Source organism: Heloderma suspectum, chromosome 17, assembly GCF_057233095.1.
Source record: "Heloderma suspectum isolate Gila_16-S chromosome 17, 16-S_ref, whole genome shotgun sequence".
Lineage (NCBI taxonomy): Eukaryota > Metazoa > Chordata > Lepidosauria > Squamata > Helodermatidae > Heloderma > Heloderma suspectum.
This window is the reverse complement of record NC_139474.1, coordinates 4,898,159-4,922,082: the sequence shown is the minus strand read 5'-3', so window position 1 is coordinate 4,922,082 and position 23,924 is coordinate 4,898,159. Positions and strand designations below refer to the sequence as shown.

At 51.8% G+C, this 23,924-nt stretch overlaps 1 protein-coding gene across 1 annotated transcript in view; it reads left to right on the top strand.

The window, feature by feature from the left end:
- Positions 1 to 23,924, top strand: part of NRXN2 (neurexin 2) — a 426,193-nt gene that overhangs the window by 176,186 nt on the left and 226,083 nt on the right. Inside the window, exons 6-10 of the mRNA XM_084824057.1 lie at positions 3,034 to 3,195; positions 7,548 to 7,986; positions 9,309 to 9,692; positions 12,135 to 12,338; positions 18,287 to 18,313. Of these exons, the coding sequence (XP_084680183.1) occupies positions 3,034 to 3,195; positions 7,548 to 7,986; positions 9,309 to 9,692; positions 12,135 to 12,338; positions 18,287 to 18,313 (1,216 nt within the window). The remainder of the gene's footprint in view (positions 1 to 3,033; positions 3,196 to 7,547; positions 7,987 to 9,308; positions 9,693 to 12,134; positions 12,339 to 18,286; positions 18,314 to 23,924) is intronic.

Genomic DNA, 23,924 nt, shown 5'->3' with positions numbered 1-23,924 from the left:
GGAAGGCTTTCAAAGGAGATAAAATGGATTCATGGAGGAGAAGGCTATCAAGGGCTACTAGTCCTGATGCCTCTATGCTACCTCCAGTATCAGAGGCAGTCTGCCTATGTACATCAGTTGCTGGGGAACATGGGTGGGAGAGTGCTGTTGCACTCGTGTCCTGCTTGTGGGTTTCCCATGGACAGCGGGTTGGCCACTGTGTGAACAGAATGCTGGACTGGATGGACCCTTGGTCTGTTCCAGCAGGGCTGTTCTTATGTTCTTAATATGAATTGCCTTTCCAAATACGACCAGGCTCCCTCTAGGCCTCCCAACAGGGACCAGCCAAATACCTCTGGAAGGACACAAGCAGGATGTGAAAGAGCAAAGGCAGCCCTCTGTCATTTGTCCCCAGCATCTGGTATTCAGAGGTAGACTTCTGCATGGTGGTTTCATTCACCTATCATGGCTAAATAGTCACCCAGTAGACACATCCTCCGTGCATTTGTCTAAAGCTTTTTTTTTACGCCTAGGAACCTGCCTTGCACAAAGCCCATGTTAACAGAATCACAGAATCATAGAATAGTAGGGTTGGAAGGGGCCTATAAGACCATCAAGTCCAACCCCCTGCTCAGTGCAGGAATCCAAGTAGGTGGCTGTCCAGCTTCATCTTGAATGCCTCCAGGGTGAGAGAGCCCACCACCTCCCTATGTTCCATTGTTGTATTGCTCTAACCCTCAGGAAGTTTCTCCTGATGTTCAGCCGGAATCTGGCTTCCTGTAACTTGAGCCCATTATTCCGCATCCTGCACTCTGGGATGATGGAGAAGAGATCCCAGCCTTCCTCTCTGTGACCACCTTTCAGGTACTTGAAGATCCCTATCCAACTGCCTGTTTATCTCCAAGAGATCCTATTAACTGGAGATACCTGCACAGGAACATAAGAACTGCCTTATACCAAAGTAGACCATAGGGTCCATCTAGCCAGGTATTGTCAACACTGACTGGCAGCAGCAGCTCTCCAGGGCTTCAGGCAGGAATTTTACCTGCCCTATTTGGAGATGCCGGGGATCGAACCTGGGACCTTATGCATGCCAAGCAGTTGCACTGCCACCGAGCTACAGCCTTCCCACGCTACGGTCCTTCCCACAAAGGGAGCAATGCCTATCCCTATCTCAAGGTTATTACCACTTTCTGTGGCTGTGAATTCTTTAGTGATGCCTTGTTGCAGAAGTGCTTTCTTTTGTCTGTCCTCAACCTACCACTATATTGTCATCGTCAGCACCATCATCATTCCCTGTATTCCCAGTGTCCAGAAGTGAGTGCTGATCTTTGTGTGGCCAAAACGGCACCAGCCACTGTTGGAGAGGGAGGGATTAGCAGGCTTCGGGGAACCCCAAAGCTTGCAGAAGTACAAAGGCAAAGTGACACCCTAAGCGGGGAGGAGAGAAAATCCCGCGAAACAACTTAATGGTAATAGAGTTTGCAAATTGACACAGAACAGGTTTTGGGTTGTCCCTTGGGGGATATGAGGGAAGTGTGGACATAAGATAAGCACGAATAGACAGATACAGCTGTGACCATGGCACAGGGACCACTGAGACTGGGGAACAGGATAGTGGTATCTGTCAGGAGCTCCCTAGTGGCCTCTTTCAGTACACTCCAATAGCCAAGTCAAGACACAGATGAAAGGATTCTTTTCAAGGCCTTAATCCTTTTACAACTTAATGACTCTTTCAGATGCTAATCACCAGCGACTAAGCAAGGAACAGCAGAGTGGCCTATGCTCCGGGTAGGCAGTTGATCCCTGTTTGAAGGAGAGTCACTTGAAGACCCTGAACTTATGGGCTAGGGAGAGATCCTCCCTCTTTCCCTTGGGTCCACGGGACACGGCCGTGGCTTGCGCTCCAAACGGGCGCTACGCCTCCTTTCTGCGCCCTCTATCGCTCATCGCTCCCTGCGTCTGCGTCAAGCGTCTAGCAAGCCCCCCTCCCGCACTCTCTCACTGCCCGGGTCACTATCTATCTCAGGAATGCCAGCAGGAGGAATCTCTGCCAGCTGCTGTACCTGTGAGGGATGAGTGGGCTCCTCTCCCACGGATTGCTGATCCTCCTCAGAATCAGAACTGCTCTGGGGTTCTATCGGTTCAGTTTCCACCCTGACAGTATCTTGCGGGGGGGGGGGGGCATCCACACCAGTGGAGGTGGGTGACTCCGATGTCAGTTAGATGTTGAATCCGCTCCGAGTTTCAGTCAGAACCGGTCAGAACTCTAAAGGAGCTCTCCAAGGTGCACCTTGGAGAGCTCTTTTGGAGTTCTGACTGAAACCTGGAGCAGATTCACCACCCCACTGACATCGGCGCCCCCAGCCTCCACTGGTCTACACTACACATTTAAATCAGTTTCTAAGCTTCTCTTAAAAGTCATGGCTCCACGAAGCAAGGGATTCTGGGAACAAAAAGACCCAGAGATCTGTAGCCACTTGTCAGCAGAACTGCAAAGTAACGATTCTTTGAGGGGGCCACTTAAAAAACGAGCTTTAAGCCTGCTTCAGATTGTGGCCTCCTCTTCCTCCTCCTCAACACCACCACTCCCCCCAAATTCTGATTGCTTTCTTTTGTTGGGTGACTCCTTACGCTGGAGACCTCTCCTGAAAAACCGGCTGAAGAGGGCATGCCTTGGTTGGCGGAACTCACTGTGCCTGTGGCACTCTGGGGGCTGTGATTGGGATGCGCTGGAACGAAATTGGGGGTGGGTAGGAAGAATTAAAAGGGCCCTATGAAACGGTATCATGCACCGGACCATCAAACCTTGTGCAGATTGTCCCCCCCCGCCCAATTCTGCCTTGTTCCTCTTTCCTCTCTCATCTCCCACCCCTCCAAAAAAAAATGTGGCAATTCTCCAGAGACAAGCAGACATAAAAATGAGTCAGCAGCCCCACCTCCCCAAACTCCCCACTTCTCCCCACCAGTTCCCCAGTTGGTTAACACTTTGTTGTCTCCTTGTCTCCCCCCACCCAACCCCTCTCCCCCAACCCCTGCGCTCACGACGGACAGGTGACCATCTCTGTGGATGGGATCCTCACCACGACCGGCTATACCCAAGAGGACTACACCATGCTGGGCTCAGACGACTTCTTCTACATTGGGGGGAGCCCCAACACGGCTGACTTGCCCGGGTCCCCTGTCAGCAACAATTTCATGGGATGCCTCAAGGATGTGAGTCATTGGGGAGGGGGCAGTGGTTGCAGCCAGATGGGGGTGGGCTTGTGGGGGGTGGATAGGGCTTTCTCACTGGAATCTCCTCAGAGGAATGAGCTAGGAAGGGGCATTGTTAGGCTTGGACATATGGGGCCCAGTGCCAAATCAATTTCCCTGGGCCCCGAATCTATTTCCCTGGGACCCGAATCTATTTCCCAGGGCCCTGAATCTATTTCCCAGGGCCCCGAATCAGCTTCCCAGGGCTCTGAATCAGCTTCCCAAATCAATTTCCCAGGGCCCTGAGAGTCCATTGATGCCAACGGAAAGGGTTTTTCCCTTCAGCTTAATTGCCATATAGGGGCAATTTTCAAGATGGTTGCACATGGGGAGAGACTCTCCCCTTCTCATCTGCTGCCCTAAACCACAAAAAACAATATATTTCCATGCATGGTAATTACCTGTAGAAGAAACTTTTTCCATTAGTCTGGGGAAACCACTGAGACAGGGTGCAATTAAATGAAGAATGGATTTTATTTGAGGTGATTTGGATGAGAAATTAATTGCCAGGCTTTGGCTCCTGTTAAATTTAAATCAAGCCTAGTCATTATTTCTAAATTTGCAAATAGAGATATAAATTAGCATATGCAGATTTTATGTAGATTTATGTCTTATGGGCCTGAGCCCCGAAACTTTTAAGTGCCTAGCAATGCCCTTGGAGCTCAGAATTGGCTTTGGATGCAATTAGCCTCATCAGAACTTGACCCATGGGAACTCTCCCATCTTGGTGACTCATCAGACAGAAATGGGGAGGATCTCTAAATGTGGAGGGTACAGGAAACCAGCTAGGGAGGCAGCTGGATTGTTGGATGACAGTGGAGTTAAAGGAGTTCTAAAGGAGGATCAGGAGATTGCAAAGAAGCTGAATAAATTCTTTCTGTCTGTGTTCACTGCAAAAGACACAGGGCAGATTCCCATGCCTGAACTAATATTTTCAGGAAAGGATTCTGAGGAGCTGAGGCAAACAGTGATGACAAGAGATGAAGCTCTCGACCTTGTTGACAAATTGAAAGCTAACAAATCACCAGGCCCAGATGGTATCCATCCTAGAGTTCTCAAATAACTCAAATGTGAAATTGCTGATCTTCTGACAAAAATATGTAATGTGTCCCTAAGATCCACCTATTTACCAGAGGACTGCAGAATGGCTAATGTAATGCCAATTTTTAAAAAGGCATCTGGGGGGATCCAGGAAATTACAAGCTGGTTAGCTTTACATCCTGGTAAATTGGTGGAAAATGTTATTAAAGATAGAATTATCTAGTGTATAGAAGGACATGTCCTGCTGAAAAAGAATCAACGTGGCTTCTGCAAAGGTAAGTCCTGTCTCACAAACCTTTGGAAGTTCTTTGAGAGTGTCAGTTAACATGTAGACAGGTAGAAATTGTTTACTTGGACATCCAAAAGGCTTTTGACAAAGCCCCTCACAAAAGGCTCCCCAGCAAATTTAGCAGTCATAGAATAAGAGGAGAGGTCCTCTTATAGATTGGTAATTGGTTAAAGAACAGGTAGCAGGGAGGAGGAATAAATGGTAAATTCTCCCAATGGAGGGATGTAAAAAGTGGGTTCCCACAGGGAACTGAACTGAGTCCAGTGTTTTTCAACTTGTTCATAATTCAGAGTGAGCAGGAAGGTGGCCAAGTTTGCTGATGACAGCAAAGTATTTAGGGTGGTTACAACAAAAAGGGATTGTGAAGAGCTCCAATAGTATCTCTCTAAACTGAGGGAATGGGCATCTAAATGGCAAATGCAGTTCAATGTAAGCAAATATAAGTGATGCACATTGGGGCAAAAAACCCCAACTTCATGTATGCACTGATGGGATCCAAGCCGGCAGGGAAAAGAAAGAGATCTTGAGGATGTGGTGGACATCTTGCTGAAACTGTCGACACCTCTGTTACTCACCTTTTTTCTAAGCTAAACAGTCCCCGACATCTTTCCTCTTAGAGGAATGTTTTCTCTGTAGTGCCTACCGCTTCAGCTTCAGATACTGGCAGAAGCAAAAGAAGGAAGGAAACAGCAAGAGGTAAAAACACTCATGTGCCCAAAACAGAAGGGAAAATATTCTCTTGAAAAATCTTTTATAATGCCCAACAAAAGGACTTTCCTTCCTCAGAAAGGACTTTCTTTTCTTGGTGGCTGTAATTGAAATATCACTGCAAAACATTATTAACATTTTAAAACACTCCTAAACTCTGTAAATATGTATAAAAAAGTTACAACAAATAATGTGCTAAATTGCATCCCCAGTTTACAACATTTATAAGCCATAACCATTAAAGTTTTTTTTGTGCTCTGGGTTATATTAGGTAAAAGTTCTAATTTATTGCCTTTACCTACTGATATATTAAAACACACCCACAGGTTGAAATAAAAAAGCTTCCCTTTCACGAGATTGCTTACACTGACATCTGAGGTGAATCTAATCCCATAGGACTCCCTTGGTTGATAACACAAACCGTTCCATAAACACTGAACCTTTATGGCCTTAGTAGCACATTCCTCTACAGAATATTCTGCCTCAGAATATTTTCTCTTTTGTTTTGGGAAGCAAAAGAAGACCCTTCCTGGAAGCTCTTAAAGCCTGAACAGGGTTGTATGGGAGAAGGCAATCTTTCGGGTACTCCAGTTCTAAGCCATTTAGGGTGCAACCCTATGCAAGTTTAGACAGAAAAAAGGCCTACAACTCCCAGCATGGCTGGGGCATGCTGGGAGTTGTCAGCCTTTTTTTCTGTCTAAACTTGCATAGGATTGTGCCTTTAGGGCTTGATAGGTCGTATCCAGCACATCCACAGGAGACATCCCACGCTGCTGCTGCCTCTGCCTCTGCCTCCATACCTCTTCACAGACTCTCTGGCAAATACCAAGATGGAGGTTCAGTAGCCGGTCGTGGTATCCATTGGTGCAAAAGGCAGCAGCTAGGCTGCTAATTGATGCATGGTATCGGGGTCAAATTATACCTATCTTGAACGGCCTGCACTGGATGCCAGGTGCTTTCTGGGCTCAGTTCAAGTTGTTGGTTTTACTCTTTAAAGCCCTAAATGGCTTAGAGCCCGGCCAGCTAATGGACTGCCTGTCTCTCAATGAACCTGCCCGGATATTAAGATCTGCAGGAGAGGGCCTTTCGGGGGTGCCATTACCCACAGAGGCCCGTTTGTCGGGCATGGGTGAAGGGGCGTTATCCTGTGTTGCCCGCAAACCATGGAATGCGCCTCCTCAAGAATTGCGATTAGCCCCCATTCTCTTGGCCTTTAGAAAGTGTGTGAAGATTCAATTTAGCCTTTTCTATTGGGCCATTTCAGTTCAGCCTTTTCAATTATGTAGTTGTTTTTAATGTTTTCGTGTGGTACTGGGTTTTTAAAAAATCGTGTTCAGGCTTTATTGTTTTAAATTGTTTCACACTGCTTCGATGGCTTCTCAGCATATAAGGAGGAATAGACGTGTTAATAATAAATGTTAGCGTCTCTCCAAGATCCCCTTAGAATGTTGTCAGCTCCCTCTAACGCCAGAGGAGCAAGCTTGGAACCGCTCCAGGTCTTGACTCCTGGACCTAGAAGGCCCAACTGATCACAGGGGAGCCTTGAGGACTGAAAATCCTTCCCACCTACAAAACACTTAATGATTACCGTGAGTCCCGAATTGCCTTTGACACTTCCTGGCTGTCATTAATGCTGTCGGTCCTTTTCCTTCTCTCCCTCTTCTTCCAAGTTCCCTGGGGTTTATAGCAGGGGCGTACAAGAATTTTGCTCCTGTTCACAAATCATGGAACACGTCCCATTTGCAACCCTGAATGTGAACAGGAACAGAGTTCTTGGGGAATTTCCGCCATTTCCCCAGCTTGCGTTCACATACAAAAGTGCGCAATTCTGAGAATGAATTGGGAAAAGTGCACTTTTTTTTTTTAAATGAGCGTTTTTCCCCATCAAAAATGCGCATTTTTCTCCATCGGCAAAGAAAAAAAAGATGCTCACGTTTGAGAACGCAAATGAGGCAGGCAAACTGAGCTTCAAGGAGGAATTTGGAGAAACTCAACAAACCCGAACACCACAGGTCCCCCGACCCGAGTTTATATAGCTGAAACTTTCTTTCTCGCACCTTGGGCTTGTCTGCTTTCCCAGCCTCACTCTGACGTACTTCAGGCTGTGCTTGATTCCTGCCAGCTAGCATGGCCAGGAAGCCAAGTCAAATCACTCCCTTCCTTGGGCCCATCACAATAAACAAATAGTAAAAAGGATGGAGAACTCACTTGTGTCAGATTGCGGCAGGATTACCTACATCCCGTTGACACCCCGGTCTCTCCCGTCTCTTCGCAGGTGGTCTACAAGAACAACGACTTTAAGCTGGAGCTGTCACGCCTCGCCAAAGAAGGCGACCCCAAGATGAAGATCAACGGTGACCTGGTCTTCCGCTGTGAGAACGTGGCGGCCCTTGACCCAGTCACTTTTGAGTCGCCCGAGGCCTACATCTCGCTGCCCAAGTGGAACACCAAGAAGACGGGCTCCATCTCCTTTGACTTCCGCACCACGGAGCCCAACGGGCTGCTGCTCTTCAGCCACGGACGGCTGCAGCCCCCCAAGGAGGGGCGCTCCGAGCGCCTGCACAAGGCGGACTATTTCGCCATGGAGCTCCTGGATGGCTACCTCTACCTGCTGCTGGACATGGGCTCGGGCGGCATCAAAATGCGGGCCAGCAGCAAGAAGGTGAACGACGGAGAGTGGTGCCACGTGGACTTCCAGAGAGACGGGCGCAAGGGTGGGTAGGCAGCGTGGTGGCATTGGGCGCGCTCCCTTGGGTTTGCTGAATGGGTGTAACGCGGGAGGGGGTAGCCTCTGGCCTGCAGGCTAAATCCAGCCCGCGCAGGTGCCCAGTCAGGTTAAACACCCTCTGCGGGCCCTGCCCTTCCCCAAGCCCCGCCCCCTGGCCTGGGGAAGGGAATCCCCATGTTATCTCTGATCTCGGATTGGAGACAACAATGGGATTCCCCTGCTCTCAAGCCCCAGCTGAGTCCCTTCCTGCACCACTGAGGGGATTGAACCGCTGTCAGGGTGGACACTGAGCCCATAGAATCCCAGAGTAGTTCTGATTCTGAGGAAGAGGAGCCGCTCCTGGGAGAGGAGCGCGCTCATCCTTCCCAGGGCCAACAGTTGACAGAGATTCCTCCCACTGGCATTCCTAGCATAGATAGCGGTCCTGGGAGTGAGAGAGCGCAGGAAGCAGACTTGCTGGACGCGCGACGCCGACACAGGGAGCGGCGCCAAATGGAGGGCGCGGAAAGGAGGCCGTAGTGCCCGGTTGGCGCGCAAATGACGGTTGCGCCCAGAGGATCCAAGGGAAAAGGGGAGGGACTCTCCCTAGCCCATAAGTTCAGGGTCTGCCAGTGATTCTCCTTCAAACAGGGACCAACTGTTCCAACTTAGGGCATAGGTACTCTGCTGCTCATAGCTAGTTGCTAACAGTAGAGTTGTTAAGTTGTAAAAGAGGAATAAAGCTTTGAAAATAATCCCTTTGTCTGTGTCTGGACTAGGCCACTGGATTAGACTGAGAGAGGCCGCCAAGGAGCCCTTGACAGCCGCAAACCTTCTGCATGTGAGGCAGGTGCGCTGCCATTAAGCCATGGCCCTCTACCACTACGCCATGGCCCTTCCCCTAAAAAGAAAGTACATCTCCAGTGCTCATGGTTCCAAATAAAGGGATGGTTTTAAATAGGGACTTAGGAAGCTGCCTTCTAGTGAGTCAGAGCACTGGTCCGTCTGGCCCAGTATTGTCGACATGGCCTGGCAGCAGCGGCAATCCAGGGTTTCAGGCAGGAGGTTTTCCAGCCTTACCTGGAAGTGCCGGGGATTGAACCTGAGACCTTCTACATGCAAAGCAAGGGCTCTGCCGCTGAGCTACACCCCCTCCCAGCAGGCTTGAGCTCAGCACTTCCCTCTTTAAAGCTCAAACATGGAGTGAGTTTCCTTAGCAGCCTCCAAGCAAGAGAGGTGCAGGCATACGAAGCTGGGATGTGGCGCTCAGCAGGTGGGCCCACAAACCAAGTCCCGTGCAGTGATTTCTCCTGCCCTTGCTCCTCCCAGGCTCCATCTCTGTGAACAGCCGCAGCACCCCTTTCCTGGCCAGTGGGGAGAGCGAGATCTTGGACCTGGACAGCGAGATGTACCTGGGGGGGCTTCCGGAGAACCGCCTGGACCTCATCTTGCCCCCTGAGGTGTGGACGGCCTTCCTCAACTACGGCTACGTGGGCTGCGTGCGGGACCTCTTCATCGACGGCAAGAGCCGGGACGTGCGCCGCTTGGCCGAGGTGCAGAGCGTGGCTGGCGTCTCCAGCTTCTGCTCCCGGGAAACCCTCAAGCAGTGCAGCAGCTCCCCGTGCCGCAACGGAGGCCTCTGCCGGGAGGGATGGAACCGCTTCATCTGTGACTGCGTGGGCACCGGCTACCTGGGACGGCTGTGTGAGAGAGGTGAGGGGGCTCGGGATGGGATGGGAGTCGGGGGAGAGGCTTGAGGTCGACCCGGGTTTCAAACATGTTGGGTGGCGTTAGGCAAGGTGGACTCGGTTTTCTCACCTACAATAGATAGGTAGATAGACAGACAGACACACAGACAGACGCACAGACAGACAGACAGATGGATGAGACGGATGGACAGACAGATGGACGGACGGACGGATGGATCGATGGATGGATGCATGGATGGGCCAAAGCAGGAAGCACTGCTTTCTCAAAATGAACATTGGCGATTGGGCAGATTAGAAATGCAATAAATACATGAAAACAAAAGCATCAAGAGACATTTAGTGCCGGCTCTTGGTTTTGGAAGGCCTTGGGCAAGGCACCCCCAATGGGCCCCCTCCCTCACTGGGCCCACCTTCTCTCTGCCATGGCCCCCAGCTGCTCCCGCTCGTCTTCCTCATCATGGCCACCACTTCTTGCTGGAGAGGCAGAGAGCCAGGGAGCACGTGGGCCGTGGCGTCTCCTGCTCCTCCTCCTCACCACCTGTGTTGCCTGGGCCGGAGTGAGAGGCAGGAGAACAAGCCGGCTGCAATGGGGAAGAGGAGGAACTGGTCCAGAGGCTCTTGTCAATGGGCCCCCGCTGGGGTGTGGGCCCTCGGCAGGTGCCCAACGACGCCTACCCTTGACGCTGGCCCCAGTGGAGGCCATCTTGATCCAGAGGCCTCCAGTTAAAGGCAGGGCCACCCTCCCTCCACCTATCCACCACTCACCCAGAGATTTGGGCGTGAAATGCAGATGGAAGCAAGACAGAAGCAGGGGAAACAGATCCATGCGGTTGAAAGCAAGCCGATCCGAGTGTTTGTCTACAGAGGGAGCCAGACACCTCATCCCTGAATTGTGAGTTGCCAGATTTAGTAGCAGGCAGGAAGCAGAAGCCTTGAAAAGGAGGTTCCATCCTTCATTTGGCCAGGGCCAGGCAGGCTGAGCTGGCTGCTGTAGAGTTTGGGCTAGCAGTGCAGCCTAGGATTAGCCCCATTCCTGGGCGACTTTTGGGCCGGTGCTCCCACTACACAGATGATCCTTCCCCTGCAATGGCTTAAATCTACAGTGTTCCCAAAGCTGGGGCCCTCCAGATGTTTTGGTCTTAGCACCCATCAACCCCAGCCAGCATGTCATGACGAACCTCTCAGTGATTTCAGTGGATTTACTCTTAAGTGTGACTACATCTGGATCCCACCCTCTATATATGCAAGTGGGACCAGGCAATATGAGTCCAGGTGAATGAAGAGTGTGACCTGATACAAGGCAGCTTCCCGTGTTCCAGGGGAGGGACTGTAGCTCAGTGGTAGAGCACCTGTTTTGCATGCCGAAAGTCCCAGGTTCAATTCCTGACATCTCCAGGTAGGGCTGGAAAAACTCCTGCCTGAAACCCTGGAGAGCCGCTGCTGCCCATCAGTGTCGACAGTACTGGGCTAGATGGACCCAGGGTCTGGCTCCGTAGAAGGCAGCTCCCGATGTTCCTGTGTAGCTCACTGGTAGAGCCCCTGCTTTGCATGCAGAAGGTCCCAGGTTCAATCCCCGGCATCTCCACTTAAGAGGATCTCAGGCAGTAGAGCTGGGAAAGAACCCTTCCTGAGTCCTTGGAGAAATGCTGCCAGCCGGGGTAGGCAACTATAGAGCTAGATAGACAAGTACTCTGAACTTGTATAAGACCGTTTCCTGTGTTCCAGGGGAGGGATTGTAGCCCAGCGGTAGAAAGCCTGCTTTGCATGCAGGAGGTCCCAGGTTCGATGCCTAGCACCTCCAGGTAGGTCTGGGAAAACCCTGCCTGACACCCTGGAGAGCTGCTGCTGCCAGTCAGTGTTGACAATACTGGGTTAGATGTCTGACTCATGACCAGGGTCTGACTCATAAAGCAGCTTCCGACGGCTTAAGGCAGCTCCCGATGTTCCAGTGTTGGGGCCATATAGCTCACTCACAGAACCCCTCCTTTGCATGCAGAAGGTCTCAGGTTCGATCCCCAGAAGCATCTCCAGCTAAAACTATCAGGTTGCAGGTGACAGGAAAGACCCATTTCTCCCCGAGACCCTGGAGAGCCATTGCCAGTCAGAGCAGACTGGGGGTGAGGAACCAGGAGTCCCAATGCCATCTGAAGGGCCACAACTCCCAGCATCCCTGACCATTGACCATCCTGTCTGGGGATGATGGGAGTTGTGGCCCCTCAGATCATCCCTGACCATTGACCTGCTGGCTGGGGATGATGGGCATTGCAGTGCAAGAATATCTGGAGGGCCACAGGGTTCCCCACCCGTGAAGTAGACAATGGTGGCCTGTATGGGTAGTCTTATCTGGTACAAGGCAGCTTCCTTCATTCCTAATCATCCTTCCCTTTCTTGGTTTCTCTCTCTCTCTCTCTCTCTCTCTCTCTCTCTCCCACTCTGCATGGGGTAGAGGCTACCGTGCTGAGCTATGATGGGAGTATGTATATGAAGATCATGCTGCCCACGGTCATGCACACGGAGGCGGAAGACGTCTCCCTCCGCTTCATGTCGCAACGAGCCTATGGATTCATGATGGCCACCACCTCCAAGGAGTCGGCCGACACCCTCCGCCTGGAGCTGGACGGGGGCCAGATGAAGCTCACGGTCAACCTAGGTAACTGGCTGGTCCGAACCTTCCAGGGATTGGCCCTCACCTTCGTTTCCTGCTCTGTTCACCCCAGGAGAGCCAACTGGCATAGCTACGGGGTCGGCACTGCTCAGCCATTGTGAAGGGTGGCTGGACCCAGCACCGCTCCGCCAGCGGGCAGCTTCCATGTAACATGTTCCCTTGGAGGATAATTCTCGCAGAGGAAAATTTGCCAAGAGTCCTTTGCAGCTGGAATGCAAAATCCACACGCTTTTTAAAAGGCAAGATCTGTCAACTCTGTGACCACAAATCCTCTCATTGTACAGGAATTTAACACACAAAACATGAATTCCCTTCTGGCTCCCAGTTCCGTACTGTAGGGGGAATTGTGTGCATACAGATGTTTGCAAATCCGCTGGGAGATGTGCTATCGCACAGTGCAAGTGTGGTCAGTGGGGCTACTCATGAGTCCATTTGCGTAGTAGCACCTTTCCGACAAAGGACCCATCAAACTTGGCGCGTTCGTCAAGCGCCTCTTTCCGACGGATCTCTGCTGATCAGGCTAGCCAGATCCTCACAGGAGATGGATTTGGAGGTAGTGACAGGGCCTGTTTGAATGAATAGCTTCATACATTCATCCCACGTTTTGGTGAGGGTAAAGTTAGCCAAAAGGCCATGCTGTATCTGAGGGGGAGTGCTACAGGTGAGCAACTTTGTGAGGTCCCGATGCCATTTTGGGCCTCTGCCCAAATCCAGTGGCAACCCACTCCATAGTGCTAAAATGGTTAAATTCAGCTTGTTCTCAAGCTACGTTTGACCCTTTTACCACCCCGTAGTGCTAAAAGCACCAAGTTTGCAGGGGGAGAGATAATTCTTTGTCATTGCCAAATTCTTTTTGCTTGTGAAATTAATGCCGTCTGTGATAAGGTATGTCCAAGTCAACATTCTCCAACCTTCTCCAGATGTTTTGGACTTCAACTTCCAACAGCCCTGGAGAACATGGCCAGTGATCACGAATTCTGGGAGTTGCAGTCCAAAATGCCTGGAGGGCACCAGGTTGGGAAAGGCTGGTCTAGGCTGTGGGGAAAAGTTTCTTTAGAAAGGTATGTGTGAAGACTACGCTGACTTTGATGGGTCTTATAAAGACACAACAACACAAATTTATTCTGGAGTATAAATAAATTCATTGCCCTTGTAGCAGGACTTGCCTGCTCTATTAGGGCTGTCCTGGAGGAGAAGGCTCTTCATGGCTACTATTCCTGGTGGCTATGTGCTACCTCCAGTATCAGAGGCAGGATGCCTGTGTGCACCAGTTGCTGGGGAACATGGGCAGGATAGTGCTGTTTTACTCCTATCCTGCGTGTGGGTTTCCCATGGGCAGCAGGTTGGCCACTGTGTGAACAGAATGCTAGACTAGATGGACCCTTGGCCTGATCCAGCCCTTCTGATGATCTTATGTTCTCTGCGAGTGGAGTTCTCCAAAGGCTACGAATTCCCTTATGCATACGACGTCAGCCTCAAATACGGAACTGGTAGCCAGAAGGGAAATACATCGTCCCACCCTATCTGGTGCTCAGTGCCAGCACTGTCAGGTTCTGCTCGAAGACCGTTCCTACGAAACCTTGTGGATTTTGCTTTCCAAAGCATGACATATATGCCTATTTCCCTGTGCATGGGGGGTGGGGGCAGGGAGAGGGGATGTTACATGGAAACCAGCCCTGAGATGTGTTCTCCCTTTGTCCCCCTTACTCGTTGGGTCTTTGGAAAGAAAACCTGCTGCCCCTCTGGGAATAGTTTCGTCCTTTACTCCGGGGCAGCCTCAGGGGGCCAGAGATGGTGGGGGCAGCAGCAGGGAAGTTGGTCCTTTCCTTTATATTTCGGGCCAGACCTCCCTGCTGTGGCTAAAAAGTGAAGTAGAAGGGCAGGTGATTTCCTGTCCATGCCCCCCACCCCACCCTGGCCCCTGTTTGGCGCTCAGGCAGAGAAAGGGGGCGGATTCTTTCTTCTTTCTAAAGACCCAAACGTGTTTCTTTTCTCCCCGCCGCCCACAACCTTGGTTTTTGACCTTCATTGGCACATGCATGGCCAGCCCAGCGCAAACAGCCACAGCGACCAAACGCTCCGTCCCACGGCTGCCCGCTTCCTGCCCCCATGTGACCACCTCCCCACTGCAGCCCCCAACCTTGCCTCAAACACCTGACCCACAGAACCCATCCCTTCTCTGCTCCCTGGAGCCCTCCCCCTCCCCGTGGCCCGGCGTTTCCCTCTGGTTCCACGTGGGCCTCCGCGGGAGGGCCGTTTCGGTCCTGTGGCTGTTTGCATCCACTGCTCTGTAGAGGTTGACGACGCGCGCCAGGGCCAGCTGTGCAGCTTGTGGGGAAGGGGGATCTCTACCCCCACCTTGTCCTGGGAGGGGGGCATCCCCCCTCCAGCAGAAACTCCTCCCCCAGGCCTGCAGAGACTGAGGAATACCAGACAACACCCTGCCTCTGCAAAAGCAACACTTACTCCCATGGCGCTCCTCCGCCTTGTTGGCCAGGCACTTGCTTCTGGGCCGTGCAAAGCGGCACAGGTGGGTACCTGTTTCTCACGGAGCCCTGGAGCCCCCTTGAAGGATGCTCCAAGTGATTCCCAGAGAGCAGGCTGCTGGCCCTGGCTTCGGCATCAAGCGTGCTCTGCGGTTGGTCCTGGGTGTGCCTGACGCCAGCCCTGCGGCAGGACCCAGCTCTTCAATAATTGCATGGAGCACCCTTCACACAGGACAGGAAGGGGCGCTACCGTGGGGGAAGCGCCCCCAGTCTCTGGAGGTTCAGGGGGGGCAGCTCCCAGGGAAGTCGGTGATGGCATTTGGGGGCAAGACGCACTGGGGTGTCTTTGGGGCTGGGGGGCTGGGGGAGAGGGGAGGAGAGGCGCCCCTGTTATGTCTGAGCACATCACTGCCATTCTGGGGCCCTTCCCCTCGCCCTCAAATCTAGGGTTTGGGGCTGGAGAGAAAGGAGCAGCCTGCAGCCTTTCTCCTGCACAGCTGGTCTTTGCAAGGTGGCTGCTTGCCAGCACTGAGGACTCCCAAACATCAAGAAAAGGAAGCCAGGAAGGCACTGGGTGGTTGTGTGTATCTGGGAGGTGAGGGGAGAATTAGACACTGCTCAGATGCGGTCGGTCTCCCCACGAAAAGGGATGCTTGAGTCTATGCACAAACCAGTCGTTCTGGGGTGTTTGGGATTCTGAAAGCATTTGGATGCGTTGGACCTGGGGAGAACCAGCCAGGTGTTTTCTGAAGGGGGCCCTTTAGCTGAAGGGAAGGGGGGCTGGCCATAAACACCAGCATATTTTAGCTCAAAGCTAAAATGAAGTGTTAGGAAAGGCATTTCGGAAGGGTCGGGGGGAGACATGCAAAAGCCAGGAAAACCTCCAAATGAACAGTTGAGGGAAAGGAGGTGGAGCCAGGAGGGGGCGTGGCCATCTGAGGGAATTCCAGACAGCTGGATTGGGACTCCGAAGTGGGGGGGCATATTTGACCCACAGACTGAAGTTCGACACCCCTGCTTTAATGGGTGTGTTGGGTGCCCCCAGGACTGGAAATGTGTTACAGAAAAGGTCTAAAATTTGGTGAATGTCAACAATCCCAGGTTCCTAACCGCATCCAGAAATTCAGAGGTGACCCCTCCCGCCCCTCATGGATGTTGACAAATGTCTAATTGACCTTCTCATGTCATTTCATTTATTACACTTCTATTCTGCCCCCATAGCCAAAAGGTCTCTGGGCAGTTCATGAAAATTAAAACCATTAAAATATATTATATAAAGTATAAAAACCCATCCACATAAGGACATAAAACAGGTCGCACACACAATAATAACATTTATCTAAAACAATGTAAAACAAGACAATCCGGGACCTGATCAAAAAGACTCGTTATATGCTGCCAAATGCCTGAGAGAAGAGGGCAGTTTTAACTGGCGCCAAAAAGATGACAATGTTGGCCCCAGGTGGGCCTCGTTGGGGAGATCATTCCATAATCGAGGGGCCACCACCAAGAAGGCCCTCTCATAGCCACCCTCGGAGCCTCCCTCAGAGGAGGCACCCGGGAGGGCGTTGGATGCAGAGTGTAGTGCATGGGTCAGTTTATGGTCGGCTGTTGCTCATGTTTTCCCAAGAGAGGGGAACCAGCAAATGCCACATTTGACTGGATTTATTTATTTTTATTATTTATATTATTATCTTTAGGCTGCTTTAAAAGGTAGAAACCCTCACAAGGCAGCATGCAAAATAAAAGAAAGAGTACATGCTTCACCACATAGATTCAAATTGATTCACCACGTACATTTAAAAGATCAAAATGTTGTGCTCATAAAAGCCAAATTCTGCTGCCTTGAGAAATAAAGCAAATGTGTATAGATTTGCTTATTTTCCATATTTCCTTTTACATGGGGAGGGGCCAGGATCTCTGCCATACACTGAATCTCCTCCCGTGTCATCCTCATCCCCATATCTTTCACTTTCATCATAAGGACTAGAAGCTTTATTTTCTAGAAGAGAGAAAGCAAGCTAATCGAGATTCTCGAGGTGCGGAATTCTGCACTCCCAGCATCCTGCTCTCCCCTGTGGAGCAGCTGTGAAAACGAGGATCGTAAACCACCCTGGCGTCAAAAAGAGGCCAGTACCCAGCTCGAATGAGGTCAGGCTTAAATCAAACTCTTAATAGCTGTTCTTAGGAGGACACGGAAATGGTCTTCCAGGTAGGAGACAGTCTTGCAATCCAGCTATCCTGGAATTTTCTTCTGGGTGCAGCCGTGGGATTCGAATCCAGCTCTCTACAGACTTTGCCAGGGTGGACAGGAGTCACACCTAGGGGAGGTCTTGTACAGTGCTGGCTCCAGGTATTTGAGATCCCTTCGGCAAGACCCCCTCAGTGGGCCCCCTCCCCCAGTGAGTCCGCCTTCTCACTGCCATTGTCATCAGCTGCGCTGGTTCCTCCTCCTCTTCCTCATCATGGCTGCCACTTCCTTGCTTGACAGGCGAAGAGCCAGGGAGCAAGTGGGCCGTGGCCTCTCCTGCTCCTCCTTCTCACCAGCACCGTTCTCTGGGCCAGAGTGAGAGGCAGGTGAACAAGCAGGTTGCAATGGCGAAGAGGAGGAGCGGGACCAGGGGGTTCTTGTCAGTGGCCCCTGCAGGGGTGTAGGCCCTTGGCAGGTGCCCAACCATGCCGACTCCTTGGCGCCACCCTAGTCTTGTCTATGCAGCTAGGCTCTGGGTTCAAGGTTGACAGTAGAGATGTGTCTTGGTACTTGGGGGTAGGGGGACTGGTGGATCACCGAAGAAGAAGGAGAAGGAGAAGAAGAAGAAAGAGCAGCAGGGCTGTATTTGACCCCCAGTCACTCCAGGCACGGGTGGTGGGATGGGTGCTGGAGAACTGGGAGGCATAAACCAAGCACAATCCCGTGAAAATCAAGGGATTTGACCCTGTGGGACTGTAGAAGCATTGCCTGAAACTGGGGAAGGAAGCTGCCCAACCCTTATCAGGGACACCTGCTGGTTTAAGGCATTTGTAGCGATGGTGTTGTCGCTTGGGGGGGAGGTGTCAGGTCCATCATCCTGTGCACCCCACTTTGAGATGCACATAACGCATCCCCTTCTTTTGTCCGGGGCTTTGTGCGTAGACCGGCAGGCTGGCGGAAATACCCCGATGGCTTTGGCGGTGCTGGGGGAGGAGGCGGCACTGGCTGTGGGGGGGTAGAGAGACGGCAGGGTGTGCAAAGGCCTCCTCAGCGGCTCTGCTGCTCAAGGGCAGAACTGGGCGTTCCTCACCCGTTCCTCAGTGTGGAGGCAAGCGTCCACCTGGTTGCGCGTCTGTCCCTGGATGGTGGGCTGCCTTATTTTGGGGGTGTTTGGTTGCAGACGTTACCTTGAAGGATATAAAACTCTCGTTCTCTTCTTTCTCCCTTCCCTACCCTGACCCCCCCCCCCATCTCAGACTGTGTCAGGATAGGCTGTAACCCCAGTAAGTTGCCAATTTTTTCTCTCTTTATTTTCCTCTCTCTCTCTCTCTCTCTCTCTCTCTCTCTCTCTATTTTTTTCCTGTCTTCTTTGACTTGTTCTCTTTTCATCTTGCGGTTTACGGTTGTGATTTTGCTTTTCTCAAGACAAAAAGGGCATGTGTGTGTGTGTGTGTGTGTGTGTGTGCAAGAGTCCAAAGAATTGCCTGGGGAGGTGGCAGGCTCTCCCACACTGGAGGCGTTCAAGATGAGGCTGGACAGCCATCCGTCGGGGATGCTCTGACTTGGATTCCTGCACTGAGCAGGGGGTTGGACTCGATGGTCTTGCAGGCCCCTTACAACCCTACTATTCTGTGATTCTATGACTGAAGTGGGGAGGTTGGGAGAGGAATATGGAGTGGGAGGGAGGAGGGCTCATGGGGAGGGCCAGGGGGGCCAAAGGGTTCTGTCTCCAGCTCCTGGAATCGAACAGCACTGTGGATTTGCTCCCCTTCATTCTTAAAGATGCCCCCCTGCCAAAGTCCTGGCATCTGCCGCCTTAGCACAGGCCTTGTTAAAGCTTAGGGCAATGGCAGTGTCCATTTGACAGCCTTTGGAAAAGGCTCCAGTCCTTTTGCTGAGGCCAAGATGTGGGCAATCCTTCCCACATCCTGCTTCCATGCACACAAGAGCACTGATACCCCCCCCCCCCCGGTCACCTTCTTTCTTAAAACTGTAGAATCAACAGCAACCCCCCCACACACACACACACACACGGGTTTCAGGAGGGGAGTGAAAGCCAGGACTCCAGGGTTCTCTTTACAGCACCCTTGAGATGAGTCGCACTGTCCCCCCCCCCCTGTTTCTCAGTTTCCTATTAGCGAGGGTTTGTAGGGAGGGATCAGCATTTTCAGCACCATCCTTGGAACTTGGGGAGAGTTTTGAGACAGGACGTACATTGGGTTTGGGATTAAGTGCTCAAATTCCAAGGGGGAGGGCAGGAGAGACCTGTCCCCCCTTTACCTTTTGTGGTGGCCCCCTTACCTTGTGTTCCTGTGGGTGGGGTACAATTTGGGGGAAATCAGATTGTGAATTTCTGTAAGCGTTTTCTCCCATACTTTGAGCGCCGTTTTGGGGGGAGCAGAGAGAGTTGTTGGGTCACCGGGGGGAGGGGGGCGATCAGAAAGTGCAGGGCAGTGAAAGTCTGTGCGGGGAGGGAAACACAGGGTCTTAGTCGCGGCTGAAGAAGAGGACACCTGGCTGCATCTGAATCATCCCAAGTAACATCATGTACGCACTTGATCTACGACAATGCTGTCTCTCCCTCACAGGCAAACAAGAGCAGCCCCCCCCCGCCCGATTCTGGCTCAGCCCCCCCGCCCGATTCTGGTTCGCGATGGGCAGGGGCGCAGCTGGGTTACAGCAATTGTGCGCATCGACTGTAACGCAACACACAAACCCCACAGAGCATCTACACATTCTATTGATGTACATCAGTTTCAAAGCAGTTCAGCTGCTGTGCCTCACAACTGAGAAGGATGGTTTCACAACTTGAGATCCCACCCCCCACCCTGCCCTGCTCACCGCCGTCTCCTCCAAATCTGGGGTGACGTTTTGGAGCATATCGGCAGCACCAAGAGATCCAGGTGGGAAACTCCGATGAGATCCAAACCAGTGATGTAGCGGCCAATTTGGAAGCGCAGGCACGCCTCGTGACAGCTCCCATAGGCACGCTCCCAAGGGGAGTCCAAAATTGTATGCAGTTGCGTGGATCCCTATCAACAAACCAGTTCTCGCTGTTTTCGTCTCCACCCGGAGCAGGTCTTTGGTACAGCGAATGGGTCTGAATTGCCCATTCAAGACCAAAATACTTGACATGACAACAGGGAACAAAATATTGCTGCTGGGAAAATTCATCCCCCCCCCCCCACACACACACAGCTACTGTGAGGATGGCAGCTAAGCTCAGAAGAAACAGGGAAGTCTGAGCAGGGTGGCAGAGGACCTCAGCATCCCTGCTCATAAAAAAGTGCCGGGGCTGCAACCCTGCAGGCCCTGGCTTCATGACGCCGGTAGCCCAAACTAGAAATGGAGTAATCGGTCTTATTTCCAGTCCATAACACTTTTCCATGTGTTTTCCCATAAGTCCATCCCGTCCTGTCTCCAACATTAATCTACGACAGCGGTGGGGAGCTCCTGGTCTTGGTCCAGATTAGGCCAACAAGATCTTGTCGTCTGGCCCACGGAGGCCCCGGGTGAGGTCCCGCTCCCTCCCAAAGCCCAGCCCACTCCCAGAAGTGGTGCCAGGTGCCCCTCGCTTTCCCCCATCAGAACGAACCTGGAGCACCTCGAAGGGGCATTTCCTAAAAAAGCAAGCCCTCCTTCGCTACAGTATCGTAATGAGGGAGCTGCTCTGGATGTGCGTGTGTAAACGTGTGTGTGTGAATGACAGTGGGGAGTGGTACATTTGGAAGCGTGGGCGCTCGTCATCACAGTTCCCGTAGCTACGCTCCCAGAGAGAATCCAAAATCGCAGGTACTTGTGTGGATTCCTATCAACAAGCCAGGTCTAGGCATCTGCATCTCCGCCAGGAGGAGCAGGCCTTTTGTCAAGCGAATGGGTCTGAGTTGCCCATTCAAGGCCAAGCCAACCCAAAATACATGGCATGACAAGAAGCATCAAAATATTGTGGTTGGGAGCATTGAATTCCTCCCAGCTACTTTGAGGATTTCAGCTAAGCTCAGAGGGAACAGGGGATTCTGGGAGGGGTGGCAGATGACGCCAGCGGCCCTGCTAATAAAAAGGTGCCAGGGCTGTGTCCCTGTGAGCCCCGGCTCCACGACACCACTGATGAATTAATGGTGTGTGTGCGTGCGTGGTGTGTGTGTGTGTGTGTGAGAGAGAGAGAGAGAGAGAGGTGGCCGTGTGCACTGCTTCCATATAGACCCTGAGAGGTTTCCCAGGTGGCAAGCTGACCCTCCAGCTGAAAAGGATTCCTCGCCCCGCTCTAGGTTTTTGGTTGCTCGTTTAGTTGACATGAGAATTCACGGATAATTCCATCTTCTTTAAAAACGGCTTTTCTCTCGGAACACACACTTTCCTAGATGTCGTTTCTCTCAAAATGCGCCTCTTTTTAAAAGGCATTTTGATAGTCTGCCTGGGAATCACGCTGGAACTTTCTGGAAGCGTGACTAAGTTCTCATCTGCGGAATTAGTCCAGGTGATGCAGACCAGGTCCACCCGCATCGGAATTCACAAAGGCCGTATTTCTCAGGCGCCCTCAATCCAAACCAAGGGGACCTTTTATTGAGACGATTTGGAGTCTTCTGGCAAGCAACGTTGCCCCGAGATCCACCGATTTTAACACGGCCTTTTCTCGCCCTTCCCCATGAAGGAGAGGAAGAGCCGAGCTCGGGCAGAGCTCAAGGTTTCCCCAAGGAATGCATTCGCAGTACACCTTGTCTTGTCCGTTCACCCCTGAATGTGGGAAGTGTATTGAAAACCAAGTCACATACCAAATCAATAGCGCTCGAGGCTGGTTTTGTAAGTAAAGCATGCATGATTTGGCACAGGTAGAAGCAACAGGGCATTCATCCGTTTCCTCAAGGAGAGGCCCGGAGCTTTGGAGTCTGGTTTTGTTAAGGTGGTGCGGGGAGTTGGTATCATTTGCTCATTCATGCATAAACGGGTGCAGTGTGGGGGAAGCAGGCAGGGCCCCCGGGCGCTAAAGTGGCAACCACCCCATCAAACGCAACCCCCACACACTCAAGGAGGCCTCTTCCCAACCAGTTCCAGAAACATCCACCACTCCTCTTATTCCAGGGGAATTAAAAACGGGCAGCACCTTTTCCCCTGTGTAGTATGCCTCTTCCCAAGCAGAACACAGGTCGGAAGCCGCACCCTGACAGAGAGGCTGGCCTTTGGGACGCAAGATGGCCTTCGTGGACGCTTTTAATCAAGCATCTTTTGCTATGGGGCCGTACAAATGCCTGGAGTGATGGACAACACGGGCTTTGTGATGGCGAGCACACCAGGCCGAGGCCCTGGACACCCCTGATGGACAAGGGGGGTTGGGGGTATGTTTGAGGAAAGACACTGCTCATTTTAGCAGACCAGGGATCAAACAGACACAGGGGTTGGGGAAGGTTTTGGGGTGCGACCTTGTGGTGCTCTCGGGCTCCTCAAAGAGAACACCATGACTTTGATTCTACAAGCAGATCTCTGCCGTCCACTGAATCTCCCAAATGGCGTATAGCTCCTTCCTCCACCTCTTCCACCCCATGGAGGCAGAAGGACTCCCCCGGTCTCTTGTCACTTTCTCCATTCTCCATTTCAAGATTCTGTCTGACAAATACCATCAGCGTGGCTCTGCACCCCAGGCGGTGGGGGAGAGAGCTTGGTGTTATCCGGGGTCTCTTCCCTGGACATCTTGGACCAGAGGGTCCCCAACCCTTTGGGGTAAGTGGACACATCTGGAATTTTGAGAGTGAGTCATGGGCACTCTCGCAAAATGGCTGCCATGGGCTGGGGCTTTCCCATCCCTAAAATGGCTGCAACAGTGAGCACGGGCAGCCTCAAAACACTCATTTCCCAGGAGGTAAACCAGTGAGAAAAGTAACTCGCCCAAGAGCCTAAGTACCTAAGGCAGAAGTGGGAGCCTGAACTCCAAAACGCAAGCACAGTCTTTTGAACCCAAAGATGGCAGTGGAGGGCAGTATTTGGCTTTGCAGCAAGCCAGCCAGCCAATTACTGTTATTTAATTAGAAAAAACAGTAGGCCTTTCCTGTGCTCCGCAGACACCCACACGATGCACAAGAGTGCAGCAGGTCTGCCATTCGTTGTCGGAAGGATGCCCCATTGGTACTCCATTGCCATGCAAATGCCAGGTGAGCCCCAGCCGTGAAAATCTGGACACGCACCTTTTCTGGACAGAGGTGAGTTCCTGAGCCAGCAGGTCTTCAGGGCTACAAGAAGACAACGCACCACTGTTCAGCCAGGATTCCAGTCTTTACAAACGGTGGCCGGATTGGAACAGGGGAAGCCAAACTGGGGGGGGGGGAGTGGGGGGAGGAAACGGAGGCAATGATGCTCTCCCTGTGCAATGTGAGCACAGACAGGGAATAAGGACTCCAGATTTCTTTATTTTACAGTGCAATCCTCTGTGTGTTGACTCAGGCATAAATCCCACTGTGTTCAATCGGGCTTACTCCCAAGTAAGGCTGTATAGAATTGCAGGCTAAGGAAAAAGTCCTACAACTGCCAGCATGCCCCAGCCAGCATGGGGAATGCTGGGAGTTGTAGGCTGGGGGATGCTGGGAGTTATAGGACTTTTTCTGTCTAAACATGCATAGGATTGCACCCTTAATGTATCCATCGCCTCTCCCCCAACAATGCAGCAAACACTTGATTCTTTAAACGGTGCTCAAAGCATTACCAGTTGTTTGAATTGAATCCAAATTCCTTTTAAAAATACAGATTTTTTTTTTAATTAGAACATTCTGGGCAGAGAATCCAAGCTTCCTAGACCTCAAGCTCCCCCATTCGTAAAAATATAGAATCTGGAGCTTCAGTTTGGTCTGGAGCTGCCTTCTCCAATCTGGTGCCCTCCAGATGTGTTGGACTGGCAGGGAATGATGG